Genomic DNA, 24,413 nt, shown 5'->3' with positions numbered 1-24,413 from the left:
GCAGCTGACTCTCCGCTCTCTCACCCATCCACGCTGGTCTGAGAGCACAGCCCCCACTCCTGAGTGGCAGCCCCTCTGAGAGGTGCATGCCGCTCCCCCTTTAAATTCAGCCTACATAAAAAGGCAGAGCTGATCCAGCTGCCAAATGGCCGCATGGTGGAGCCTGGCAGGCACTGAGCATCCTCACACAGCTGCCTTTTAACCCTTCCCAGCTCACAACTCATGAACAATCCCAGATAGGAAAAAAAAAAAAGTGTAGTGTGTATGGGAAGCTGGTGTTTATATCACACTGCAGGCTTCTGTCACAACACACATGGCTTTCCCTAGTTTCAGTGCCAGCTGCAGTGACAGCAACATTGTCACCTGCAGAAGCAGCAGCAGCCAGCATGGAACATATCAGGAAAACTTGTCCCCTACAGGCCACCTGCTGGTAGCTGTGTCCCTTGGCATTATTGGAAGTTTGGGCTTTTTAAATAACTTGCTGGTGCTTGTCCTCTTCTGCCACTACAAGATCCTGCGCTCACCCATTAATATGCTATTGATGAACATCTCCCTCAGTGACTTAATGGTCTGTATCCTAGGCACTCCATTCAGTTTTGCTGCAAGCACCCAGGGACACTGGCTCATCGGGGATGCCGGCTGCATCTGGTATGGATTTGTCAACGCACTTTTTGGTGAGTCTCGTGTTATCTTATCTCTAATTTGTAACTCATTGATGAGCGGTTTGTTATGCGGAATGGGAAGGGATAATCATTTTTTAGTTCCATTTAGCTTATTACTTTTTATGATCTAGATAGAAGTTTGCAATACTTATCCCAATTCTGTTTATATTATTATTATTATTTTATTTTTATTTAAAATATTGTTTTTCAGACCTATTACCTTATTATCGGTACCCTGTGTCTATGGCCTTCCCTTCCCTTGCCCATAGAAACATCCCATGTGAAATTGAACTCTCATCTTAGTAAATTTCTCCCTAATTATTATCTTCTAGAAGGTTATAAATAAGAAATATAATTGCATTGGTTGTTATGGGACACATCCCATCTTTAATAGAACTCCCACCTAAGTCAGTTTACCCCCTGTGTCTTCTGGAACTTTTAAAACGCTTGCTTTAGCAAATTGTACAGGGGACTATGTAAAACCCGGACACGGATAAGACCTTGGACCGCCGGACCGGATATCAAAATCTGCAGTCCGGAGCTTGTAGTGTCCAGTCCGGGGGGTGTCCCGACTGGGGGGGTGTCTTGTCCGTGGGGGTGCCTGCTTTCACTGTGGACAAGGGGAAGGAGAGATTACAGCCTCCCATGTGGTCCGGACTGTTCCGTTTTTTGCAAAATGCCCGGACCATACAGGGAGGCTTTATTCTCCTCCTTTCCCTGATGACAGCTGTCACTTCAAGCCCCCAGGACAGGACACCCCCAGAATGGGACACCCCCCGGACCGGACACTACAAGCTCTGAAATGCAGATTTTGATGTCCGGTCCGGCAGTCCGGGGTCTTGTGTAGGTCCGGTTTTACAGATACCCAATTGTACAGTAAATGTTTCTTTCAGGTCACCAAAGATATACTGTACATCATTCTGGAGACAGTGATGATCACCTAAGCTGGCACACAGAATAATAAGCAAGAACTGTAGAGAATACACATCTTGAAAGTATTTTAGATGTACATACAGTATATAGGGCCAATCAGAAAAGCAGCCCACACCTACAGTAGGAAATATCCGGATCGCACACACATAACCAGCAAACAAGCTTTTCTGTAACTAACCCAAAGAACAGTGTTTGTTTCAGAGAGAATGTTCCTGGCTGAAGGCAAGGGCTTACGTTTGTTGAACACTTAATAATCGGATGGGGTGCGATAGTGAGAAAGTGTCACTTGTAATGAGAAGAGAGTGTGAGAGCTGACAGTCCCAAGAGGTGCGATACTCAATTAGCTGCCCTTATTATCCAGCTCAGCTGCTGCTGCTGCTGCTGCATACTGTAGGAGGCTAGGGATGAATGACCACTAACTCTACATGCATACTGTATCTTCAGCTTCCCACAAAGTTTCATACTGTATATAGTTACATAGTAGGTGAGGCTGAATAAAGACTTGCGTCCATCTAGTTCACCCTATGTTTATAGTAGCTTATACCTTGTTGTATAGTATGTTCGGATATTTTAAAGACAGATTATGTTACTTATTCGTACCCATGGATGTTGTTAACCAATAAATGTTTATCCAACCTTATTTTAAACGTATTTATAGTGTCTGCCGACACCACTTCTCCAGGAAGAGAGTTCCAAAGATTGACTGTTCTGACTAGACATTTTTTCTTCTAGATAACCAAAATCTGTTTTCTTCCAATCACGTCCGAGATTCCTGTCTAGCAGAAAAAAGGGTGTTTTTCTTTGTTAATGTTTTCAAAATACAATTAGACCAGTGGTTCCCAAACTTTTTTTGCATCACGGCACACAAGAATATCAGAATATTTGTCAAGGCAAAGTTTGCTACCGAGAATTTCAGAAAACAATATTAAATGAAATAAGTTGTGCTTATATGTCATCCTTAGGTCCAGTTATGTGGTGAGGGACAGGATTCACTTCTGTTTATCCACATATTTAAAAACTGGAAGCCACAAGCACTGATTTTGCCTATTACATTGACCATAAATAATTTGAATCGGTTCTGGACAACCAAACCGAGGCACCCCTGCAAGTGCTCAGAGTCACCCCAGGGAGCCTAGGCGCACAGTTTGGGAACCACTGAATTAGACATTAAACAGGATGGGGGGGAGGGGGGATTTGAACCAACTTTATATTTATTAAATAGGTTTCCTCCAGCTGTGGTCTAGCTAGTTGTAACCCTTAATGTACAGTACTACTACCTAGTAATGATCCATTAATGTACAGGGTAAACATGGCCATATTACTTTTCTCTGCTTAATGTATATGTTCCCTTCCAACAGGTCTGAAGAATGTGCAAGTAGATTTTTGTTTTACCACTTCTCTTTCCCAAACTCAGTCCTCAAGGTACATTGGGGCAGATGTATTAACTTAAGCCTGGTGAAGAGATAAAGTGGAAGGAGATAAAGCACCAGCCAATCAGCTGTGTTGGAAAAATGACAGTTGAAAGTTGATTTGCTGGTGTGTTATCTCCTTCCACTTTATCTCTCCACTGGGGTTAATACATCTGCCCCATTTCCAGGTGAAGCAGTTCTACCTGGTAATTTGTTCAATGTGAAAGGGTCAACCTGGTTCTTAAATCCCAGGTCGCCAACCCTACTCTTTACCAAGGTCGGCGACCCGGGATTTGCGACCCGGTTTGACCCTTTCACACTGAAGAAATACCCATGTAATTCAGAAAATTATGGGGTTGACATTATTAACCTGGTAATTTGCTGCTCTGTGTCAAAGGGGGTCACACTGCACCTGGCAAAATGACCCGGCATTCAAAATGCTGGGTATTTGCCAGGTCGCATGTCTGATACTGGTATATGGGGTATATTTACTAAGGTACAGTATGGGTTTTTAGAAGTGAAGATGTTGTACATAGAAACCAATAAGATTCTACTTATTTACCTAGCACAGTATGAAGGGGACCTCGGTGTGCAAGGGGGGGGGGGCTGCATTTGTGCAGGCGGAGTTTAAAGCACAAGCAGTCAGGTGTCCATCACATTACTTTTGGATAAGTTGGTAAATCTTAGCTTTGTTGTGTAGTTGTTATCAGAATGGTTCAACTTCCAGGGGTGTAAATCCCAGGGGCAATGGAGTCACCTGTCTCTGCGCTCAGAGCCCTGAAGGAGCACCTCTATGTGCAGCCAGGGCCGGCGCCACCACTAGGCAAATGTAGGCATTTTCCTAGGGTGCCGGCCACTGAAGGGCCATTTTTGGAGCAGGTCCCCCCACCGCCACATCACCCGACACCCCCCCGTCCCTGGCAACCCCCCGTGGAATGACGCTGCGGCCTGCCGCCGCAATACCCGCAACCCCCCACCCATGTGAAGCGGCACCCCTTCCCCCCCCAGGGGGAGTGTGTGAGCACCGGAGCAGCCCCCCCACCCTGGGATGATGCTGCAGCAGAGCAAACACGGCCGAGTTTTCAATCTTCAGCAGCTTCTCCTTAAGCAATGGTTGGGAGGCGGAGACAGAAGGTCTGCCCTGAGCTGAGGAGAGAACAGCAACAGACAGTCCATTACAGATGGGCAGCCCGGCGGTGAGTAGGGAGCTGATACAATGACACCGCCAGGGCACCAGAGCACCCGCCCCCCCCCCCACGCCTAGGGCGCACCGCTGCACAACAGCACTTGTGTGGTTCACAGCAGGACCCAAATGTGACCACTGCTCTTCCAACAGAGCTCTGGGGTGAATTGGCTCCACTTCAGAAGCCCTGTTAAAACCTGCAATATGGGACAGGAAGGCTCATGCCTGGTAGCACTCAGCAAGCACTGGTGTACCCTCCACTACTGAGTACACATGGGGTGAATGGTGCAGTGTGTTGAATGATCTAGTTAAGCACAGATCTCTCAGTACACAGGGCCTTATTCTAGTTCACTCTTTCTGACAAAATCCTTCTTAGATGGACAAAACCATGTGCACTGCAGGGGAGCAGATGTAAAATGTGCAGAGAGAATTAGATTTGGGTGAGTTATTTTGTTTCTGTGCAGGGTAAATAATGACTGCTTTATTTTTACACTGCAATATAGATCTCACCCTCCCAAATCTAATTCTCTCTGCACAAGTTACATCTGCCCCACCTGCAGTGCACATGGTTTTGTCCATCTAAGAAGGATTTTGTCAGAAAGAGTGAACTAGAACAAGGCCCACAATGCTGCACCAGCTATGTGTGCTGAGCAGACCAGTGTTCTCAATTGAGAGAACACTGATGATGACAAGATTTATACTGCATGCAGTATAAATCTAGCCAGGTGATAACGACGCACGGCACTGCGCAGTGCCATTGTCGGTGGCCATACATACAGAGCAATCTGTGCTTCATTTCGAATCGATCTGTACCTGCTGATCGTTCATCTAGCTCACTGATCCCTTCAACATGCGGAAAGATAACGACCCATCTATCTCTAGATTGTTCCATGGGTACAGGAGAATTGTCAGGGATTCCGTATTCCAGCAGAAGACGGGGATTACGGCCAATGACGTCACTTCAGTTGCCGGCGGAGTGGGCAATGGAGTTACTACTGCTGTCCTTATGTAGGGGGTCCAGGCTCACCAGCAACCAACGCGTTTCGTGTACATAGTACACTTTTTCCATAGTACACTTTTTCCTTGAAATAGTGTACAATGTACACAAAATGCGTTGGTGGCTGGTAGCGTGGACCCCTACATAAGGGCCCTTATTCTGGTTGGTGCGGTAATATCCGCGTGCGTTCGTGCCGCCGCCGTATGGAAGGCGGGGTTTCGCACGCACGGTCCTGGCCGTATATTCGGATCCGGCCGCACTGATCAGAATAAGGGCCAAGGAGAGCAGCGGTAACTCCGTTGACCACTCTGCCGGCAACTGAAGAGGACGTTATTGGCCGGGCGGCAGCGCAGCTCAGAACACTGCCGTAATATCCTCACATTAGCGCTGCAGAACCAGGCAGCGACAGCATCAAAGATCCTTGCTGTGTAGCAGAGAGCCACAAGTCCCCTGCCTGGACAGCAGGCTACGGAATCCCCGACTTTTCTCCTGGGCCCAGGTAGGGAAAGTTAGGGTTTTTCAACAACATATGCTACCTGAAAAAAAGGACCCACCTCATAATCAAAGAAATCACTCAAAAGAGTGTAAACATTTTTAAACACTAACCCCCTTTTTTTCCGTTTGGCACATTTTATTATTTTTACTGTCCCACACATTTTAGGACAAAAGAGCGCTCCTAAAGACATAAAAAATCCTATTCATTGCTAATTAATATAGGTAGCTGCTCAAAACACAATACAGTGCAGTTATATACAAAACATGAGGAACAATATGCCAGTGATGTGTTCATGATTTTCAGTCGTTAAACGACCCATCTAATCCTCTGATCATTTACACAATCATTGTGTGTATGCGCATGAAATTGTTTGGGCAGAATTGTTCTGGATTTTAAGGGGAATTGGGTGACAGATTGGATTGTTCATAAAATTGTGCCATGTGTGGGCACCTTTAGTGGGCAGGTTGCTAATAGATGGATTGGGAGTGAGCAGGATTCTCACAATGGAGGTTAATGGAGGTCACAATGGAGGTTATTCTGGTTGGTATGTAAATTTCCAAATTCTTTTGGAGCGGTCCGCACTCCACGCTGTGCGGACATGGTACGAAGAAACGCCCACCGGTCCTCCGCATTCGGACAGACTCACACTTTCAGAAGAGGGCGTGTTTACGGACGACATCCAAACCTTGCGTGTGCGGTGGACACACACAAATTCTGCACGGTCTTACAGCGTCTGCATGGTCTTACCGCGTCAGAACGGACGGGAACCTGCCTTTCAGCATATATTTGTGTGTTTTGTAATGGTCCATTTAAGCTGCAATGGTTCCAATTGAAGCAATGAAAAGAGTGTAATTATTGAGTAATGAGTAAAGGAGTGGATTGTATTGTGTTCAGGTGACATTGGTTCAGGTGCGGGAGTACTAATTGGGCGATCCGAATGCCTAGCGCATGACCGAGTGGTGTCCGCAAAGAAATACTTGCTTATGGACACTGCATATTTCTTGCCTTTTGGTTCGCCCAGTTTAGCCCACTTTGAAACTACGCCCCTGTGTACTTCCGAATGACACCCATAATACGCCCATATCTCCCGAGTGAATGCGGTGCACAATTCTGTACGGTATTAGTAAGAACGAGTACGGAGACCTTGCGTGGCACATGCGCATAGCGTTGCCCACGCATGCGCAGACGGCTAAAAAACACCATCCGAAAGAATTCGGAAAAGTAAGCATCGACCAGAATAAGGCCCAATATGTCTCCATGTTTCAGATCAGTGAGAACGGTTTGTCTTCTATTCAATACTCTCTTTCCTACTGTCATTAAACCAAACTGTTTACAGTCAGAAACTGCAATCATGGGCAATCGTTTCATTGTCAGGAACAAGTGAAATACCACTCTCGTTCCATGTTCATTTGGTTCACATATATTTGCTTTGCATAATTAATAGGTCTGTTTTGTACTGAGAGGTAATTGTTGCTATTGATATTATGAAAGAAAATGGTAAGAAAAAACTATACGGCGTGGAAACAGATATCGGAGGGCTTAAAGCACCACTGCTTGACTAAAGTGATATTGTTACAGTATATTGCTCTAGAAAAAGATAGATAAGCTGACAAATGCGCTGATACAGTATTTTGAATTTAAAATTTTAAAGTGATGTTCCTCATACAAAACCTCAAATATCTCTGGGCGGTTCAAAAAATAATTATACGGTACTTCCCTCATATTGATTCATAATTATGAATGGTGGAACCATATGAAAAACAAGGGGTGATAATTAATGGGATGCAAATGTGTTTTTTGGGGAGGGATTTTAGTCAAAAATTGCATGTTTTTCCGAGAATGCTAACTTAATGGGATGAGAATTGCGCTTTCTGGCCGCAAATTCGCACATTCAGAACTGGAGATTTTTCAACACACTTCAATTTGTATCCAGATGTTTTCCCATTAAAAAGTTTACAAGTAGCAAATCTAATGGGATGCGATTTTGGGAAAATGTTAACAAAAATCGTCACACAAACAGACCAGGTTCAGATAGACAATTTTGACAAAAAACATGCGCAGACCCAGTGGTGTAGCTAGGTGCCACGGTGCCTGGAGCAAGGGCATGTTTCACGCCCCCCATTTGTTGTAGGCAGGACTCTTGTGCTGTGAAAAGGGGGCATGGTCTAACATTATACCACACACCGTAATGCCCATTGCACATTTTAGCGAACTTTGTAATACCCATTACACATAAAGCCACATGCCGTAATGGCCATTACACATAAGGCCACACATGATGCCCATTACATACTATATAACAAACCGTAATGGCCATTACACATTTGACACATAAGTGCCGCTAACCTTCATGCTCAATGCCAGGGGCTTCAATTGCTCATTGCCAAGGGGGACTTCAATTGCTCATTGCCAAGGAGAACTTCAATTGCTCATTGCCAAGGGGGAATGCAGCCCGCTCCCCCCACCAGCCCAGCTGTCCCGCTCCCCGCTGTGCCTGGCTGAGCCAGAGATCAGGTCTCTGTGAAAAAATGCACAGACACATACGAACAGGAAAAGTTTATTACACACATAGCCCACTCATACTATACTGAGGGGCAGATTTATTAAGCTCGGTGAAGTGATAAAGTGCCTGGTACTTTATCACCGGCCAATCAGCTCCTACCAGTCATTTCTCAAACCCAGCCTGTAACTAAACAGTTCAGAACTAAACAGTTATCTGGTTAAGGCGAACAGAGAACTTTTCCACTCTTCCCACAATTCCCTTTTTTGTAGCAGCAGTAGGGCATCCCAGTCGGATGATTCATGGGTTAGGTCTCTGAGCTTTAATAGTGACAGAAGCTGCGAATCCTATTGACATTAGACAAGACACCTCTGTGAGCGAAGAGCCTTTCTACACTATTTACTGAGAAGGTAAAAGAGTCAGATTTCAATCCAATAAGAGTCCAAGGCTATGTTGGGCTGGTGAAGAATCAGTTTCCAAATTCATATGCCTTTAGTCAGTAGCATGATCTTGAGAAGGTTAGTGTTACATGACTTCTTTACTGTTGGAGGCTATGTTGTGAAGCCTGAGATTAGAACTTGCAAGCATTTTCTGAGCTCTCTTGAGAAGACTGATTGCAGTCTCATACTGTATGTTGGCATAGGTTTTTAACAATCATCCTTGTAGAAATCTTTTTCTATGAGTTGTCTCCAGGGCCGGTGCAAGCCCCCCGCCCGCCCCAGGCAAAAAAAACCCGCGCCGCCCGCCCGCCGGCTGCTCACGATACTGCAGCGGGGGGGACGATACTGCGGTGGGCGACCCCCCCCCCCCCCGGAGCGCAGGTGGTGCCGCACAGAAATCCCCCCAGCGGGGAGCGGGCGGCGCGGGGGGAGCAGCGTTGTTTCATGCCACGGGCGGGATGAGAGCGGGGAGCGGGCGGCACGGCGGGAGCAGCGTTGTTTCATGCCACGGGCGGGAGAGGGGAGCGGGGGGAGCAGCATTGTTTCATGCCACGGGCGGGATAGGAGAGGAGAGGGGAGCGGGCGGCGCGGGGGAGCAGCATTGTTTCATGCCACGGGCGGGATAGGAGAGGGGTGAGGGAGGAGGAAGGATGAAGAATCACAGACTTACCTGCTCCCGAGTACCTCTCTATGGTACCTCGGCGGCTCACTACCGCCCTCCAGCTGCCGGCGCCCTAGGCAAATGCCTAGTTCTGCCTAGTGGTGGCGCCGGCCCTAGTTGTCTCACATCAGAAACATACTCTAGTTCACCCTCTTGAGCTGAATGTCTGTGTCACAGCCGGCGGAGTTTGAGGATCCACCTCAGGTGATTGTTCAGATGCGGGATGAACTGGACGTCCTTGGAATTTAGCGCGTTGTACAGTATGTAGGCTCTGTGCATTAATCCCAAGCTGTGAGTATTAGCGAGTCTAACTGCCCAGAGGTCTTCTCCAGGACCCAAGCAAGGAAGTTTGGGTTTCACTGCGTTTGGACAGCAGGTTGTGGCCCCTCACACGGAGAACCCACGGAGCTCTGGTACAAGCGGTCTACAAGTAGACCAGCTATGAGTGCCAGTAGAGAACCGGCGCAGGAGTAACTGAAACAACTGACTTGGCTTGCGGAGAATCCAAGGGTAATAATGAGAACTTAGATGGCCTACTTGACTTGTCGAGCAATGGGATAAACGATAACTGAAATGGCCGACTTGGCTTGCAGGAATCTGGGGAGTAATAACGTTAACTGAAATGGCCGGCTTGGCTTCCAGGGAATCCGGGGAGTAATAACGTTAACTGAAATGGCCAACTTGGCTTGCAGAGAATCCGGGAGTAATAACATTAACTGAAATGGCTGACTTGGCTTGCAGAACGCAGAAACAGGGACGGACAGAACCAGGGAATAACAGAAGCTGGGAATGGAAGTAGAGCTAGGACCGAAGCGTAGTACCACACTTTAGACACAGGAGGCTGCTGCAGAGCAACTCTGCTGGCAGCTACCAAGTTGTACCAGCACTGTCACTCTCAGACTGTCACTCACTGACTCTCTGGAGGATGATCGAGCTGTGTGGCAGGCAGCGGCTCCGGACTGGGACCATGACCTGCTGCATCCTCCTGGAGAGATTCCCCCTCATGCGCGCCCCGGCTGGCCACCGCATCCTCTCTGGCCTCACATGATTCGCACGAGGGCAGAGTCTCTCATCAGTCGCCTCAGTGCTCATGGTTCGGCACTGGCGGCACGTGACGTCAGGCAATGCCCGCCTGCCGCAATGCACTCATGAGAACAGAGCCTGGGAGGGGATAGCCGGCACGCCGCACAGGGAAGCAAGCAGCGCCGGGCCAAGGAAGTTACTGCTGAGCCGAGCGGGCAGCAAGGAGGTGGAATCTGGAATGCACTTTTTCACGGAGCACTAAAAAACGGTACATTCGATACAAAGTGATTTTGCTGGTACAGACTGTTAAAAAAACGTTACTGTACCGGCAAAATCGGTACAGTTGGAGGGTATGGAGTTATCTGAGCTTATGAGTCCAGTTCTGGTATAAGATGTGCTATACGTTTGAAATGTGTATGCTGAATAGCTGCTTCTGGTGTAGGAATTTCAGGCCTTTTCTCTGGGATCTCATTGCACTTAATAATCAGTGGTAAGGGAAGACATATAGGCTATAGATTTAACTAGATAGCCAGTGGCTTTCCTTCCTGCTGTCTCAAAACTCCTTAAGGAGTAATGGGTGCTGGGGCCTTTGATATTAAAGGTCTCAAAGAGGTTTGATCTGGCAAGAGACCCGTTACTTTGGTTGTCTAAGATTGTATAAATTTTGACAGCTTTATTTGGTTGGCCTTTGGGGTACACTTTGACTAGATTTTAGAGCAAGATCTGTTGCTAATGGCATCTTTGCAGACTTCAGTACATTGTGCAGTCATCTCTGGTGTTGCAGCGTTAGTGACTTTTTGCTCTGCATTGTGCTCCCCGCCATGCTCTGTGTCACTGTGACTGTTTTGTAAAGTCCATGGGGGAGGCCCAGGGTGTAAAGCTGTGTTATGACCTGTGCTGTGACATTCTGTGCACTAATCTTGCTATCCTTGGTGAGGTGAGATGAGGAAGAGCAGCATTTGTAGCAGATCCCATTTTCTCTTAAGAAGGCCTTTCGGTTCTCCAGGGACTTTTCTCTGAAGACTCATTTCAGGAGAGGGTGTGGTTTGTGATGCAGAGGGCACTGCTTGGCGGGATCTTTCTCTCTTGGCTCTTGGTGGGAAGAATCTGAATAATGAACGTTAGTCTTGTGAAATGTGACTGTTGTTTTGTGAGGGTTAGGTAGCACATGGGTACTACCTGTTAGTGTAAAAGCAAAACTAATATTGTTACTGGTCTTGGCTTGCTAATGAACAAAGTCAGCAAAAACAGAGAATGGTGGAAAAGGTACCTTGTTCTGCTGTTTGAACTATGGATAATCCATAATTCCTGTAGATTAGAAAGTACTGTAGTTTTTGCAATATAGGGTTAATGCATCTGGCCGTGTCCAGGAAGGCAAGTCCTGGTAAGTCTCCCTCATATCCTTCTAACATGTTCAAAGGATTCATTGCCAAGCCGTTTAATTTAAGAGGCCTATCTCTTCATTATATAAAATGCCTAAATCTTTGATTGCATTTCGGAAAGAAGATTGCCATGCTCTAAAACTCTCAGGGTGATCATTGAACTTTGAGAGTCCTGTTGTGACCAGGCCATGATGAAGAAGACATCATGAAGAAAACTGGCAAATTCTAATGTGTCTTGATTGGCAGTAGGTGCATTAGCATGATGGGTAAGTGGCATGTTATCATACCTGCTAGGGTTGACTAGTTCCTGCTGGCTTGTATCGCCCCACCTTTGTGTGTAAGATGTAGTGCCATTGTTGTAGTCTGTGGATACAAGCACTTGGCATGGGGGAGAGTTGTCTCTCGTGGAGTCCTCATGCTTGTAGGTTTGCAGTGTGCTACTGACTTGTGGTGGCACTGAATAGTGAACTTGACTTGTTTCCTTGATGAAATCTGATTGCATACCTTGTACTGGTGGAGCGTTGCTACCATTTTTGGACACTTGGCGCAAGTATTCTGAGATCCAAGTTCTGCATCAAGTATATTAATGGTTCCCTTTATGTTGATGAGTTCTGCAGACTCTAAGATTCTGCGGTTCTTGTTTCCTAGCACGGTGCCCATTGCATGCCATACTTAATGGTGTGCAATGCCACCCCTACTATCAATGCCATCCCGAAGCGTGGTGAGCGGCGGCGGTACGCTTCCTCCGACCTTTTCATACCCCTACTATACACGTCGGTGTGGAGTTGATTTTAGATAGTGTGGCGAGCGCAGCGAGCCCCGCGAGGGGACGCGGAATACGAACCCGAAGCGTGGTGAGCGCAGCGAGCCCCGTGAGGGGAGGTGGAATACATGTAAAGTAATCCGTGTCCCCTCGCGGGGCTCACTGCGCTCGCCACGCTTCGGGCTCGGTGGCTTGCTGCGCTCGCCACACTATCTAAAGTCAACTCCACGCCGACGTGGATAGTAGGGGTATGAAAAGGTCGGAGGAAGCGTACCGCCACCCCTCGGGGGCTCGCTGCGCTCACCACACTTCGGCTTGGCATTGATAGTGGGGGTGTCGTTGACAATGGGGGTGCATTTAACATTGTAAGCACCCATCAGGGTGCCTGTACAATTAAAAATCGAATCGCATTGCATCGCATGCCGCTATAGTGCATGCGATGTGATGCGATTAGATGCACTTCGATCAAAATCATGGGCGCCATGCTAGGAAACAAGTACAGATTCTGCTTTGGCTATGGCAGCTGCAGCTACCTTCTCAGCAACAAGCTTTTTAGTAATTACTTCTAATCGTGACTTTGCCTCCAGACGGGACTTTTCTGCCTCCAGACGGGACTTTTCTGCCTCCAGGCGAGGTGTCTCTATTTCTTTCTCTGCTTCCCAAATGTGACATTTCTGCCTCCATGCGAGATTTCTCTACTTTCAACTTAATATCTTGCTCAGCAAAGTTGGCTCGTACCTTTGCTACTTCAGCTTTTGCATGTGCAAGGATGGCTGCATTTCTGACTGATGCTGAATTTGAGGAACCAGAGATGACCTTTTTTTGTATGAAGACATAATGATGTGAGGTATAAATGCTTGACTGTGTAGAGTCTGCTGTATTGCTGCGTGCAGGTTACTCTGCTGACAGTGTAGCAGGGCTCTGTGAAGTTGGGTTCCTGTAACTCAGGGTTGCCGACTTTTAAAAGCTCCTCTCCGGGAGAAGCCCGGAGAGGAGACTTTTCAGCAGGAGCTCGGGGCGGGGCTTAAACGTGACATCATTAAGCCCCGCCCCCATGAAGGAAAGTTACTTAGTTTGCCTATCTCCGTGAAGGGGGCAGGGCTAAATGATGCGATTATGACGCTTTAGCTCCGCCCCCTCCCAGGAGATCTGCAGACATAAGGTAATTTAAACGCTGCGGTCAGGGGGGGGGGCGCAATCAGAGGGAGGGGAGTGGGGGTTCCCCAGAATCCGGGAGGGTTGGCCACCTTTCCGGGGGGCCGGGAGGGTGACCCGATTTTCGGGACCCTCCCGGCCATTCCGGGAGGGTAGGCAACCCTGCTGTAACTGTTATCAAGCTGTTAGACTGTGCAGGGAACTGTTGCATTGCCGTGTTTAGGTAGCTGCACTGACGGTGTGAGGCTTCTTTGTAGTCAAATAGCAGTACTCCTATTGCTGAGTTTCCACAGTTAGTAGACTGTATAGAAACTTGCTGTGCTGTCATATGTAGATAGCTGTGGCTGGCAGTGTAAAAGATCTTTAAGTCAGTACATGTGTTCCACTTGCTGACAGACTGATATTTTACTGATGAAGTCAGTGTACATGTGTCCAAATCACTGATAGCATCGATGTATTAATGTTGATGTATTACTGTTGCCACTTGGCAAATTCAAGGCTTACAGCATAACCCTCTTTTACTTTGCAATAATCGATCCTGATACGATGTCTGAAGAATGGTACTTATTATTCAGTAAAGGGATCACGAATATACACAATGATTGATTAGATGATGTAATAAGAGTAATGTTGCATGGACATGAAATTGCTGTAGTGATGTGAATTTGCAGTATCATGAAATTGCAGTATCATGAAATGCATACACGTCAAGTGGTAAAACTGTAAATGAAACATGAAAATGCAATTACAATATGCACATATATAAATGCAAGGTAAACATATGCAATACATATAAAATTGTGCATACAAACATGGCATTATAAGTAGAGATGTGCGGGCTCGGATTTCAGAGATCCGAGCCCCCACGGACGTCATCATTCCGAGCCCGATTCCGAGCAGCGCTCGGAGATTCCCGCCTGACTCGGTCCGTCCGCGTGATTAGAACGTCATCTCCCGGCGTCGGATTTCGCGAGGCTTTATAAGCAGCTGCCGCGCCCCGCCATCTTCACTCCAGTCAAGTAGTGGGTTGGGAGAGGGTGTGTTGGTGCTGCTGCTGGGGCTTAAACTTGAGCTTGACCTTGAGCTTTTGCAATCGCTGGTGCTGTCTCTCAGTGCTGCTGTGTCTCCTCTGTGCGGTCTACCTCTGGTGTGCTGTGCTGCCTGTAATTGATTATTTTATTTGCTGGGGCTGTCTCCCTCAGTGCTGCTGTGTACTCTGTTCTCAGCTTAGGACAACAGTCTAACTGTGTACTTGTACAGTACTACTGTCTCCTCTGTGCGGTCTACCTCTGGTGACCTGTGCTGTAATTAATTATTTTATTTGTTAGGGCTGTCTCCCTCAGTGCTGCTGTGTACTATGTTCTCCTCTGCTTAGGAGAACAGTCTAACTGTGTGTGTACCTGCCTGTAGTACTACTGTCTCCTCTGTGCTGGGGCAAACCTCTGGTGCTGTGCTGTGCCATTTATTATATATATAAATAATTATTAATTATATTAAATATAAATATATATAGTCCACTGGTGCTGCACTGCTGCCTGCACTGAATCTGCCAGTCTGGCGGTCTGTGGTCTGGGGCTCACTGCCTAAATACTGCCATATATCATTATCTACCTGTCTGGTCTGGGGCTCTCTGCCTAATACTGCCGTACCTGTGTGGTGTGTGGCTCACTGCCTAATACTGCCGTATCTACCCTCTGGTCTGGGGCTCACTGCCTAAATACTGCCGTATATCATTATCTACCTGTCTGGTCTGGGGCTCTCTGCCTAATACTGCCGTACCTGTGTGGTGTGTGGCTCACTGCCCAATACTGCCGTATCTACCCTCTGGTCTGGGGCTCACTGCCTAAATACTGCCGTATATCATTATCTACCTGTCTGGTCTGGGGCTCTCTGCCTAATACTGCCGTACCTGTCTGGTGTGTGGCTCACTGCCCAATACTGCCGTATCTACCCTCTGGTCTGGGGCTCACTGCCTAAATACTGCCGTATATCATTATCTACCTGTCTGGTCTGGGGCTCTCTGCCTAATACTGCCGTACCTGTCTGGTGTGTGGCTCACTGCCCAATACTGCCGTATCTACCCTCTGGTCTGGGGCTCACTGCCTAAATACTGCCGTATATCATTATCTACCTGTCTGGTCTGGGGCTCTCTGCCTAATACTGCCGTACCTGTCTGGTGTGTGGCTCACTGCCCAATATTGCCGTATCTACCCTCTGGTCTGGGGCTCACTGCCTAAATACTGCCGTATATCATTATCTACCTGTCTGGTCTGGGGCTCTCTGCCTAATACTGCCGTACCTGTCTGGTGTGTGGCTCACTGCCCAATACTGCCGTATCTACCCTCTGGTCTGGGGCTGACTGCCTAAATACTGCCGTATATCATTATCTACCTGTCTGGTCTGGGGCTCTCTGCCTAATACTGCCGTACCTGTCTGGTGTGTGGCTCACTGCCCAATACTGCCGTATCTACCCTCTGGTCTGGGGCTCACTGCCTAAATACTGCCGTATATCATTATCTACCTGTCTGGTCTGGGGCTCTCTGCCTAATACTGCCGTACCTGTGTGGTGTGTGGCTCACTGCCCAATACTGCCGTATCTACCCTCTGGGCTGGGGCTCACTGCCTTAATACTGCCGTATATCATTATCTACCTGTCTGGTCTGGGGCTCTCTGCCTAATACTGCCGTACCTGTCTGGTGTGTGGCTCACTGCCCAATACTGCCGTATCTACCCTCTGGTCTGGGGCTCACTGCCTAAATACTGCCGTATATCATTATCTACCTGTCTGGTCTGGGGCTCTCTGCCTAATACTGCCGTACCTGTCTGGTGTGTGGCTCACTGCCCAATACTGCCGTATCTACCCTCTGGTCTGGGGCTCACTGCCTAAATACTGCCGTATATCATTATCTACCTGTCTGGTCTGGGGCTCTCTGCCTAATACTGCCGTACCTGTGTGGTGTGTGGCTCACTGCCCAATACTGCCGTATCTACCCTCTGGTCTGGGGCTCACTGCCTAAATACTGCCGTATATCATTATCTACTTTAAGGGGAAAAGGGAAGGGGGTGGTGACCGGTGCACAAGAGATAACAATTTGATTTATTTATAAGAGAAGATAAGAGGATCCACAATCGAGAATAATTATTAAAGGGGGATAGTCAATCTCCCTGTTTCTAACAGTTGGTCAGGTGGAGGTGCGCCCAGGAGAGTAAATGGGTTACTAAGAAAAAGAAGAAAAAAAGACTCTCTCTTTGTTGGGGCACTCTTGAATTATTGAGATTTTAACAGCAATAAAAGGATATCATATATTAAGAGGTGGGGGAAAAAAACCTACAGACCACTTGCCTGTATATGGTCCAGAGATAGGAAAAGTAACTGGTAGAAGAGTACTAGACAACAAGGTTCAGGAAAGTGGAGTTGCAGTCCCTATGAACGGGGCTGTCTCCAAATCCTATTTATGAAAGTGTTGCAAATATTAAAATATAACTTTTAATGTAAATTCTTTAAAATATCCTAGACAAACATGTAGACAGAACAAAAACATATATATAAATACACAAACATGTGCAGCAGGTTAATGCGATGCAGCACAATCTGAGACCGCTACAGATAACCATGCACAATAGGGCTCATATGTTGTAACTTAGTACAGAAATAATTGCAACACAGTTGCTTTATATCTTAAAGGCTTGGTGGGTGAAAATTACACCCGTCACAGTTGCACCCAGGAATGGTTCCTTTTCCTGAGTGTGAAGTAGGTACTGCAGAGGCCTATAAATGTGCGCTAAGGGATTTTTGTATCAATTATTTGGACATTACGGCATCCATTCTTTGGACACTGTCGGCATTTACACAGAAATTGACAATAAAGATTGTTCCAAATGACTGCAATTGGTACAAGTGTACAAATCAAAAAATTATATTGATTTGTCTAAGCTAAAGCAAGCTCATGTAGGTTGTGTACTGCCGACCACTGTTGTGTCAATATATAACGCCTGTCATCAGCAATATATTAGTCGGTGAGCCGACACCTGAGTGTTTCTCATGCACAGTAACCAACTAATCAATAAGTATTGTAGCTAGCACATACAATGTTGCCAAGTTAAACCTGTTCATCACATGTGAGACTTCAGGAGTAATATACTGCTTGGAGTGCCCCTGCGGACTCCGATACGTGGGGATGACGGGCCGTAAGTTCAAACTCCGCCTGCTAGAACACGCCAGCAATATCCGCAATGCAGAGGCAGACACCAAAAAATTAAAAAAATTAACCTCAGTGGCCAGACATTTCTTGATGAGACATAGAGGATCACCCCAAGAACTCAAGGCTTTCGGCCTAGAAAACATCCGCTTGGGGATCAGAGGAGGAGATCTTAGTAAAGAATTACAACGAGCAGAAAGCAAATGGATCTTCTACCTTAACTCTGTCAATCCACATGGCCTGAACGAGAATAATAGCTTTGGATCCTTTCTGTAAAACATTATCTAGGCCTTTCCAACTACCAGCCCTTCCTTTTCTACAATGTAACCCCAAAACCCCCCCCCCCCCCCAGCTGGCGCCCTCCCCCCTTTTTTCCTCTTGCTCTCTCTCCTCTTTTTTCTTTTCTTCCCCTCTTTTCATAGGGAATTCTGTCCCCATTTCGGATAGTACACTACCTTGTCATTGAACAATATCTATCATCACTACAACCAATCTGCATATTGTCAGCAGTACCCCACTTGGTTCACCCCTACCCACCATAAACACAAAGGACAACGTTGGACCTCACATAATGAGGCCCTTTTTACCACTATACCTAGGTATCACGTAAACTGTACTGAGTTTCACTTATTTTTCACCTGTTTTGCTTTTTGTCTTTGTTTGTTGGTTTTTTTCAGCACTGACACATGGTACTTATTCTCAGTTTCCTACTCAGCACACAGCTGATATAGTAGGCACATTTATCACTTTAGGCACTAGGGGCTCATAATTAAGCCAGCCCCCCTATATTCCTAACACTATTTCACCTTTGACTGGAACCTCATCCCCCTTCCAGCCTAAACACACACACCTTATGGCTCCGAACTGACCTATATAGTCCCCAACTTTGACATCTCGCCAATACGGTATGGACTGACAAGACCTAAAGACCCGGCATGACATGACAGATGTTACGACATACTTTACCCATATATCCAAGACATACTTTACCCATATATCCAAGTTGTAGAGGTTTCACCCTATAACCATGCACCCACCTACAAGGGACCACGATATGCTTGGATAACATAGAAATCCGCCCTATTTTGTCAGAGGACTTCATTGAAGTCACTCTCTTTCCCTAAGTCAGTCGCATACTCGCATTTGATATTGGCCCCTCAGATTGAATATGACAACCCGTTTACATAATCAATGAGGACACACGGATGTACAAAAGCTGGCCGGTGGGAATATGTGGTCACAATATTTACCATTAGAGTGTCAAACCAACCACAGACACAAGTGACCCACCCCTTCCACATCAGAACAATAATATGCTTTCCCTTCCCCCCCCCCCCCCTCTTCTCCCCTCTTATTATTCCCCTTTCTCTCATTCCAGCCACCATAGGAACCAGTTTATTATCCCTTCATACAGGGGTCTTGTATATATGCCTTGCCTTTTTTAGCTCTTATAATATCCATTCTCCATTTTCAATTAGCCAATATGTCTTATATCGCAGTCTGACATACAAAACAGTTTACTGCGAACATCATAAGACGACAACCCCTATTATTCCTGTACTCGGGGTGACCATGATCTGATTGAATGTGTTATGGGTCCAATACAATATTTGTTATGCTCAATCCCGCTTTGGTCCTTTTTCCCTTAGTCTTACCTTGATCCCACAAATAATGCCCCCTCTATAGAGGTACTATATTTTTAGTATTTTTCCGATTCTTCTCCAAACTTTGTAATAGCCCAATTGTGAATCTGTTATGCTCAATCCCGCTTTGTTTCCTTTTCCCTTAGTCTTACCTTTATCCCACAAATAACGCCCCCTCTATAGAGGTATTATATTATTAGTATTTTTCCTATTCTTCCCCAAACTTTGTAATAGCCCAATATGTGAATTTTTGACTCATTGTACCCATACCTTCTAAATACACAAAGGGCTTTAGAAACAATTATAGTGTGCACGCAAGCCACAACATCAGCAATTAATTTGATCCAATTAGTGTTGATTGACAACATGTAAACCAGTTAAAAGGCGGTTACACGCCTTACCCTACTATACACTGACCCTGAAGAAGCCTGATCACAGGTGAAACGATCGTTGGTTTCTAGTGGGAGTGACGCAGTCACTGAGCGCCTCCTGATCATTGCTTCACAAACTGCAGCAGCAGCAGCCGCGCTGCTGACCTGACTTAGCGCTATTCCAGCGCCTTGGACATCCACGGTCCAGTTCTGTCTTACCAGGTTTCTAGTGGGAGTGACGCAGTCACTGAGCGCCTCCTGATCATTGCTTCACAAACTGCAGCAGCAGCAGCCGCGCTGCTGACCTGACTTAGCGCTATTCCAGCGCCTTGGACATCCACGGTCCAGTTCTGTCTTACCACAGCGGCCGCGACGCTGACCCGACTTAGCGCTATCCCAGCGCCTTGGACACCCATGGTCCAGCTCCGTCTCACTACAGCAGCCGCGCCGCTGACCTTACTTAGCGCTATCCCAGCGCCTTGGACATCCACGGTCCAGCTCTGTCTCACCACAGCAGCCGCGCCGCTGACCTGACTTAGCGCAACTCCAGCGCTTTGAATATCTACAGTCCAGCTCTATCTCACCAGTAACAGCAGCAGCAAACCGCATCATAGACGGGCCCTAGTGCCAGCACAGCGCTCCCATCACTGACCTAACGGCATCAGAAGCAGACACCTATAGCATCAGTTCTGCCTCACCTGCTACAAACAGCAGCCAGAGTATCGTCTCAGCAACCCTGATAGTCTTCTCCACGAGATTCCGTGGACACAGCCGTCTGACAGTCACAGCATACCCGTTTGGGGGCAGTCACAGAGCCATTCAGCGTAGTGCAGTGTGTGCACTCACAGGTATTCGTTTACCCGCGTCCCTATAACCTCCTCTCCCCCCTGGCTCCTTCCCTTACCCCTTATCCACCACCTTCTGTCTCCCCCCCAATTCCCCCCTTTTTCTTACCAAACCCCCCGTCCTCCTTTGTTTCTAGTAGGTGTAATAAATCCCCTGGTGTCACGATAAGCCCGCTCACCCACCATACCTAAAAAAGCCCATCTAAACACAGATGGCAGCTTACGGGGGGCGTATGAAGGTATAACAGGAGAAGGGAGACCTCTCCTAGTTGCATACAGTATTCCACCCCTAGTGATAGGTATATCAGGTGGGCAGCAGCCGCTTTTACACTATAAGGGTAGCACCTTTTTTTACTCTTCTGACTCCACTCGGGACAGAGTTCTTCCCCCACAATACCCATAAAAGCCCACAACTATTAGGTGGCAGCTGACATTTGGACGGGGGTGGCCTGCCAGAGTGGAAAAGGAGACTTTCCAATCCTCCAACCAGACTACCCCACCTCTGTCAAGGGTATATAAAGTTGGTGGGATCACTCATACCCGGTGGATACAGTCAGATTCTTTTCTCTATCTGTTTTCTACTTCCACTCTTTTCTTCATTTCTTCCAAAAACCCCCCCCTTCTTTTCCCTTGTCATATTCCTCTACCCTTTTCCTGGTGTATACCCCAACTCCTCTCGCAATCCTCTACCCACACATTCCTAATCCCTATCCAATTACTTTGCGGGAACGCCTATATCATTTCTAGATGATGTGTGACTCAGATAATTGAACAGTTATACAGCCTTCAAGCTATCTGGTGAATTTGTCTGTCAGTGTTAAAAATTGTTCTCTGTAAATCCTGCATGTCCTACCGGATATCACGCTCACTGTGGCTAGAATGTTTGGGACATACTCTTAAAAAGTAGATAGCATAACCGGCTCTGTCGACACAAAAGCTGCTGGCTGAGGATAACCAACAGTAGGCTGCTATATATCTGCCTATATACTTGTGCTGACCCTTACTGTATATCAATCCTCATATGCCAACATTGGTGTTACTGCTAACACAGTGGAGGGCAGATTGTGATAGTATCTTGATATTACTTGATTGCAGTGCATCAGTAAGGACAGCACAGGATAATCTGTTCTGTCGACACGAGAATGGTCGGCTGAATATACATATGTGTCTGCATATCTGTGCTAACCACTACTATATATTGATTTTTAATGCCAACATTTGTGTAACTGCCGACACAGTGGAGGACAGATTGTGATAAGATCTTGGCAACATTGTATGTGCTAGCTACAATACTTATTGATTAGTTGGTTACTGTGCATGAGAAACACTCAGGTGTCGGCTCACCGACTAATATATTGCTGATGACAGGCGTTATATATTGACACAACAGTGGTCGGCAGTACACAACCTACATGAGCTTGCTTTAGCTTAGACAAATCAATATAATTTTTTGATTTGTACACTTGTACCAATTGCAGTCATTTGGAACAATCTTTATTGTCAATTTCTGTGTAAATGCCGACAGTGTCCAAAGAATGGATGCCGTAATGTCCAAATAATTGATACAAAAATCCCTTAGCGCACATTTATAGGCCTCTGCAGTACCTACTTCACACTCAGGAAAAGGAACCATTCCTGGGTGCAACTGTGACGGGTGTAATTTTCACCCACCAAGCCTTTAAGATATAAAGCAACTGTGTTGCAATTATTTCTGTACTAAGTTACAACATATGAGCCCTATTGTGCATGGTTATCTGTAGCGGTCTCAGATTGTGCTGCATCGCATTAACCTGCTGCACATGTTTGTGTATTTATATATATGTTTTTGTTCTGTCTACATGTTTGTCTAGGATATTTTAAAGAATTTACATTAAAAGTTATATTTTAATATTTGCAACACTTTCATAAATAGGATTTGGAGACAGCCCCGTTCATAGGGACTGCAACTCCACTTTCCTGAACCTTGTTGTCTAGTACTCTTCTACCAGTTACTTTTCCTATCTCTGGACCATATACAGGCAAGTGGTCTGTAGGTTTTTTTCCCCCACCTCTTAATATATGATATCCTTTTATTGCTGTTAAAATCTCAATAATTCAAGAGTGCCCCAACAAAGAGAGAGTCTTTTTTTCTTCTTTTTCTTAGTATATCATTATCTACCTGTCTGGTCTGGGGCTCTCTACCTAATACTGCCGTACCTGTCTGGTGTGTGGCTCACTGCCCAATACTGCCGTATCTACCCTCTGGTCTGGGGCTCACTGCCTAAATACTGCCGTATATCATTAACTACCTGTCTGGTCTGGGGCTCTCTGCCTAATACTGCCGTACCTGTGTGGTGTGTGGCTCACTGCCCAATACTGCTGTATCTACCCTCTGGTCTGGGGCTCACTGCCTAAATACTGCCGTATATCATTATCTACCTGTCTGGTCTGGGGCTCTCTGCCTAATACTGCCGTACCTGTCTGGTGTGTGGCTCACTGCCCAATACTGCCGTATCTACCCTCTGGTCTGGGGCTCACTGCCTAAATACTGCCGTATATCATTATCTACCTGTCTGGTCTGGGGCTCTCTACCTAATACTGCCGTACCTGTCTGGTGTGTGGCTCACTGCCCAATACTGCCGTATCTACCCTCTGGTCTGGGGCTCACTGCCTAAATACTGCCGTATATCATTAACTACCTGTCTGGTCTGGGGCTCTCTGCCTAATACTGCCGTACCTGTGTGGTGTGTGGCTCACTGCCCAATACTGCCGTATCTACCCTCTGGTCTGGGGCTCACTGCCTAAATACTGCCGTATATCATTATCTACCTGTCTGGTCTGGGGCTCTCTGCCTAATACTGCCGTACCTGTCTGGTGTGTGGCTCACTGCCCAATACTGCCGTATCTACCCTCTGGTCTGGGGCTCACTGCCTAAATACTGCCGTATATCATTATCTACCTGTCTGGTCTGGGGCTCTCTGCCAAATACTGCCGTACCTGTCTGGTGTGTGGCTCACTGCCCAATACTGCCGTATCTACCCTCTGGTCTGGGGCTCACTGCCTAAATACTGCCGTATATCATTATCTACCTGTCTGGTCTGGGGCTCTCTGCCTAATACTGCCGTACCTGTCTGGTGTGTGGCTCACTGCCCAATACTGCCGTATCTACCCTCTGGTCTGGGGCTCACTGCCTAAATACTGCCGTATATCATTATCTACCTGTCTGGTCTGGGGCTCTCTGCCTAATACTGCCGTACCTGTGTGGTGTGTGGCTCACTGCCCAATACTGCCGTATCTACCCTCTGGTCTGGGGCTCACTGCCTAAATACTGCCGTATATCATTATCTACCTGTCTGGTCTGGGGCTCTCTGCCTAATACTGCCGTACCTGTCTGGTGTGTGGCTCACTGCCCAATACTGCCGTATCTACCCTCTGGTCTGGGACTCACTGCCTAAATACTGCCGTATATCATTATCTACCTGTCTGGTCTGGGGCTCTCTGCCTAATACTGCCGTACCTGTGTGGTGTGTGGCTCACTGCCCAATACTGCCGTATCTACCCTCTGGTCTGGGGCTCACTGCCTAAATACTGCCGTATATCATTATCTACCTGTCTGGTCTGGGGCTCTCTGCCTAATACTGCCGTACCTGTCTGGTGTGTGGCTCACTGCCCAATACTGCCGTATCTACCCTCTGGTCTGGGGCTCACTGCCTAAATACTGCCGTATATCATTATCTACCTGTCTGGTCTGGGGCTCTCTGCCTAATACTGC

The 24,413-nt window shown here is 46.9% G+C and overlaps 1 protein-coding gene across 3 annotated transcripts in view; it reads left to right on the top strand.

The window, feature by feature from the left end:
* Positions 1–153: 153 nt before the first annotated feature.
* The window catches only part of LOC146064597 (opsin-3-like), a 180,130-nt gene continuing 155,870 nt past the window's right edge, over positions 154–24,413 (top strand). For all 3 annotated transcript variants that reach the window (XM_083178287.1, XM_083178286.1, XM_083178288.1), the window contains exon 1: positions 154–674. In XM_083178287.1, the coding sequence (XP_083034413.1) occupies positions 314–674 (361 nt within the window). In that variant the 5' untranslated portion in view covers positions 154–313. The remainder of the gene's footprint in view (positions 675–24,413) is intronic.

The sequence above is a fragment of the Crinia signifera genome, chromosome 3, assembly GCF_055691185.1.
Source record: "Crinia signifera chromosome 3, ASM5569118v1, whole genome shotgun sequence".
NCBI lineage: Eukaryota > Metazoa > Chordata > Amphibia > Anura > Myobatrachidae > Crinia > Crinia signifera.
Note: the sequence above shows the minus strand (reverse complement) of the source record. Positions and strands in the feature narration are given on the sequence as shown.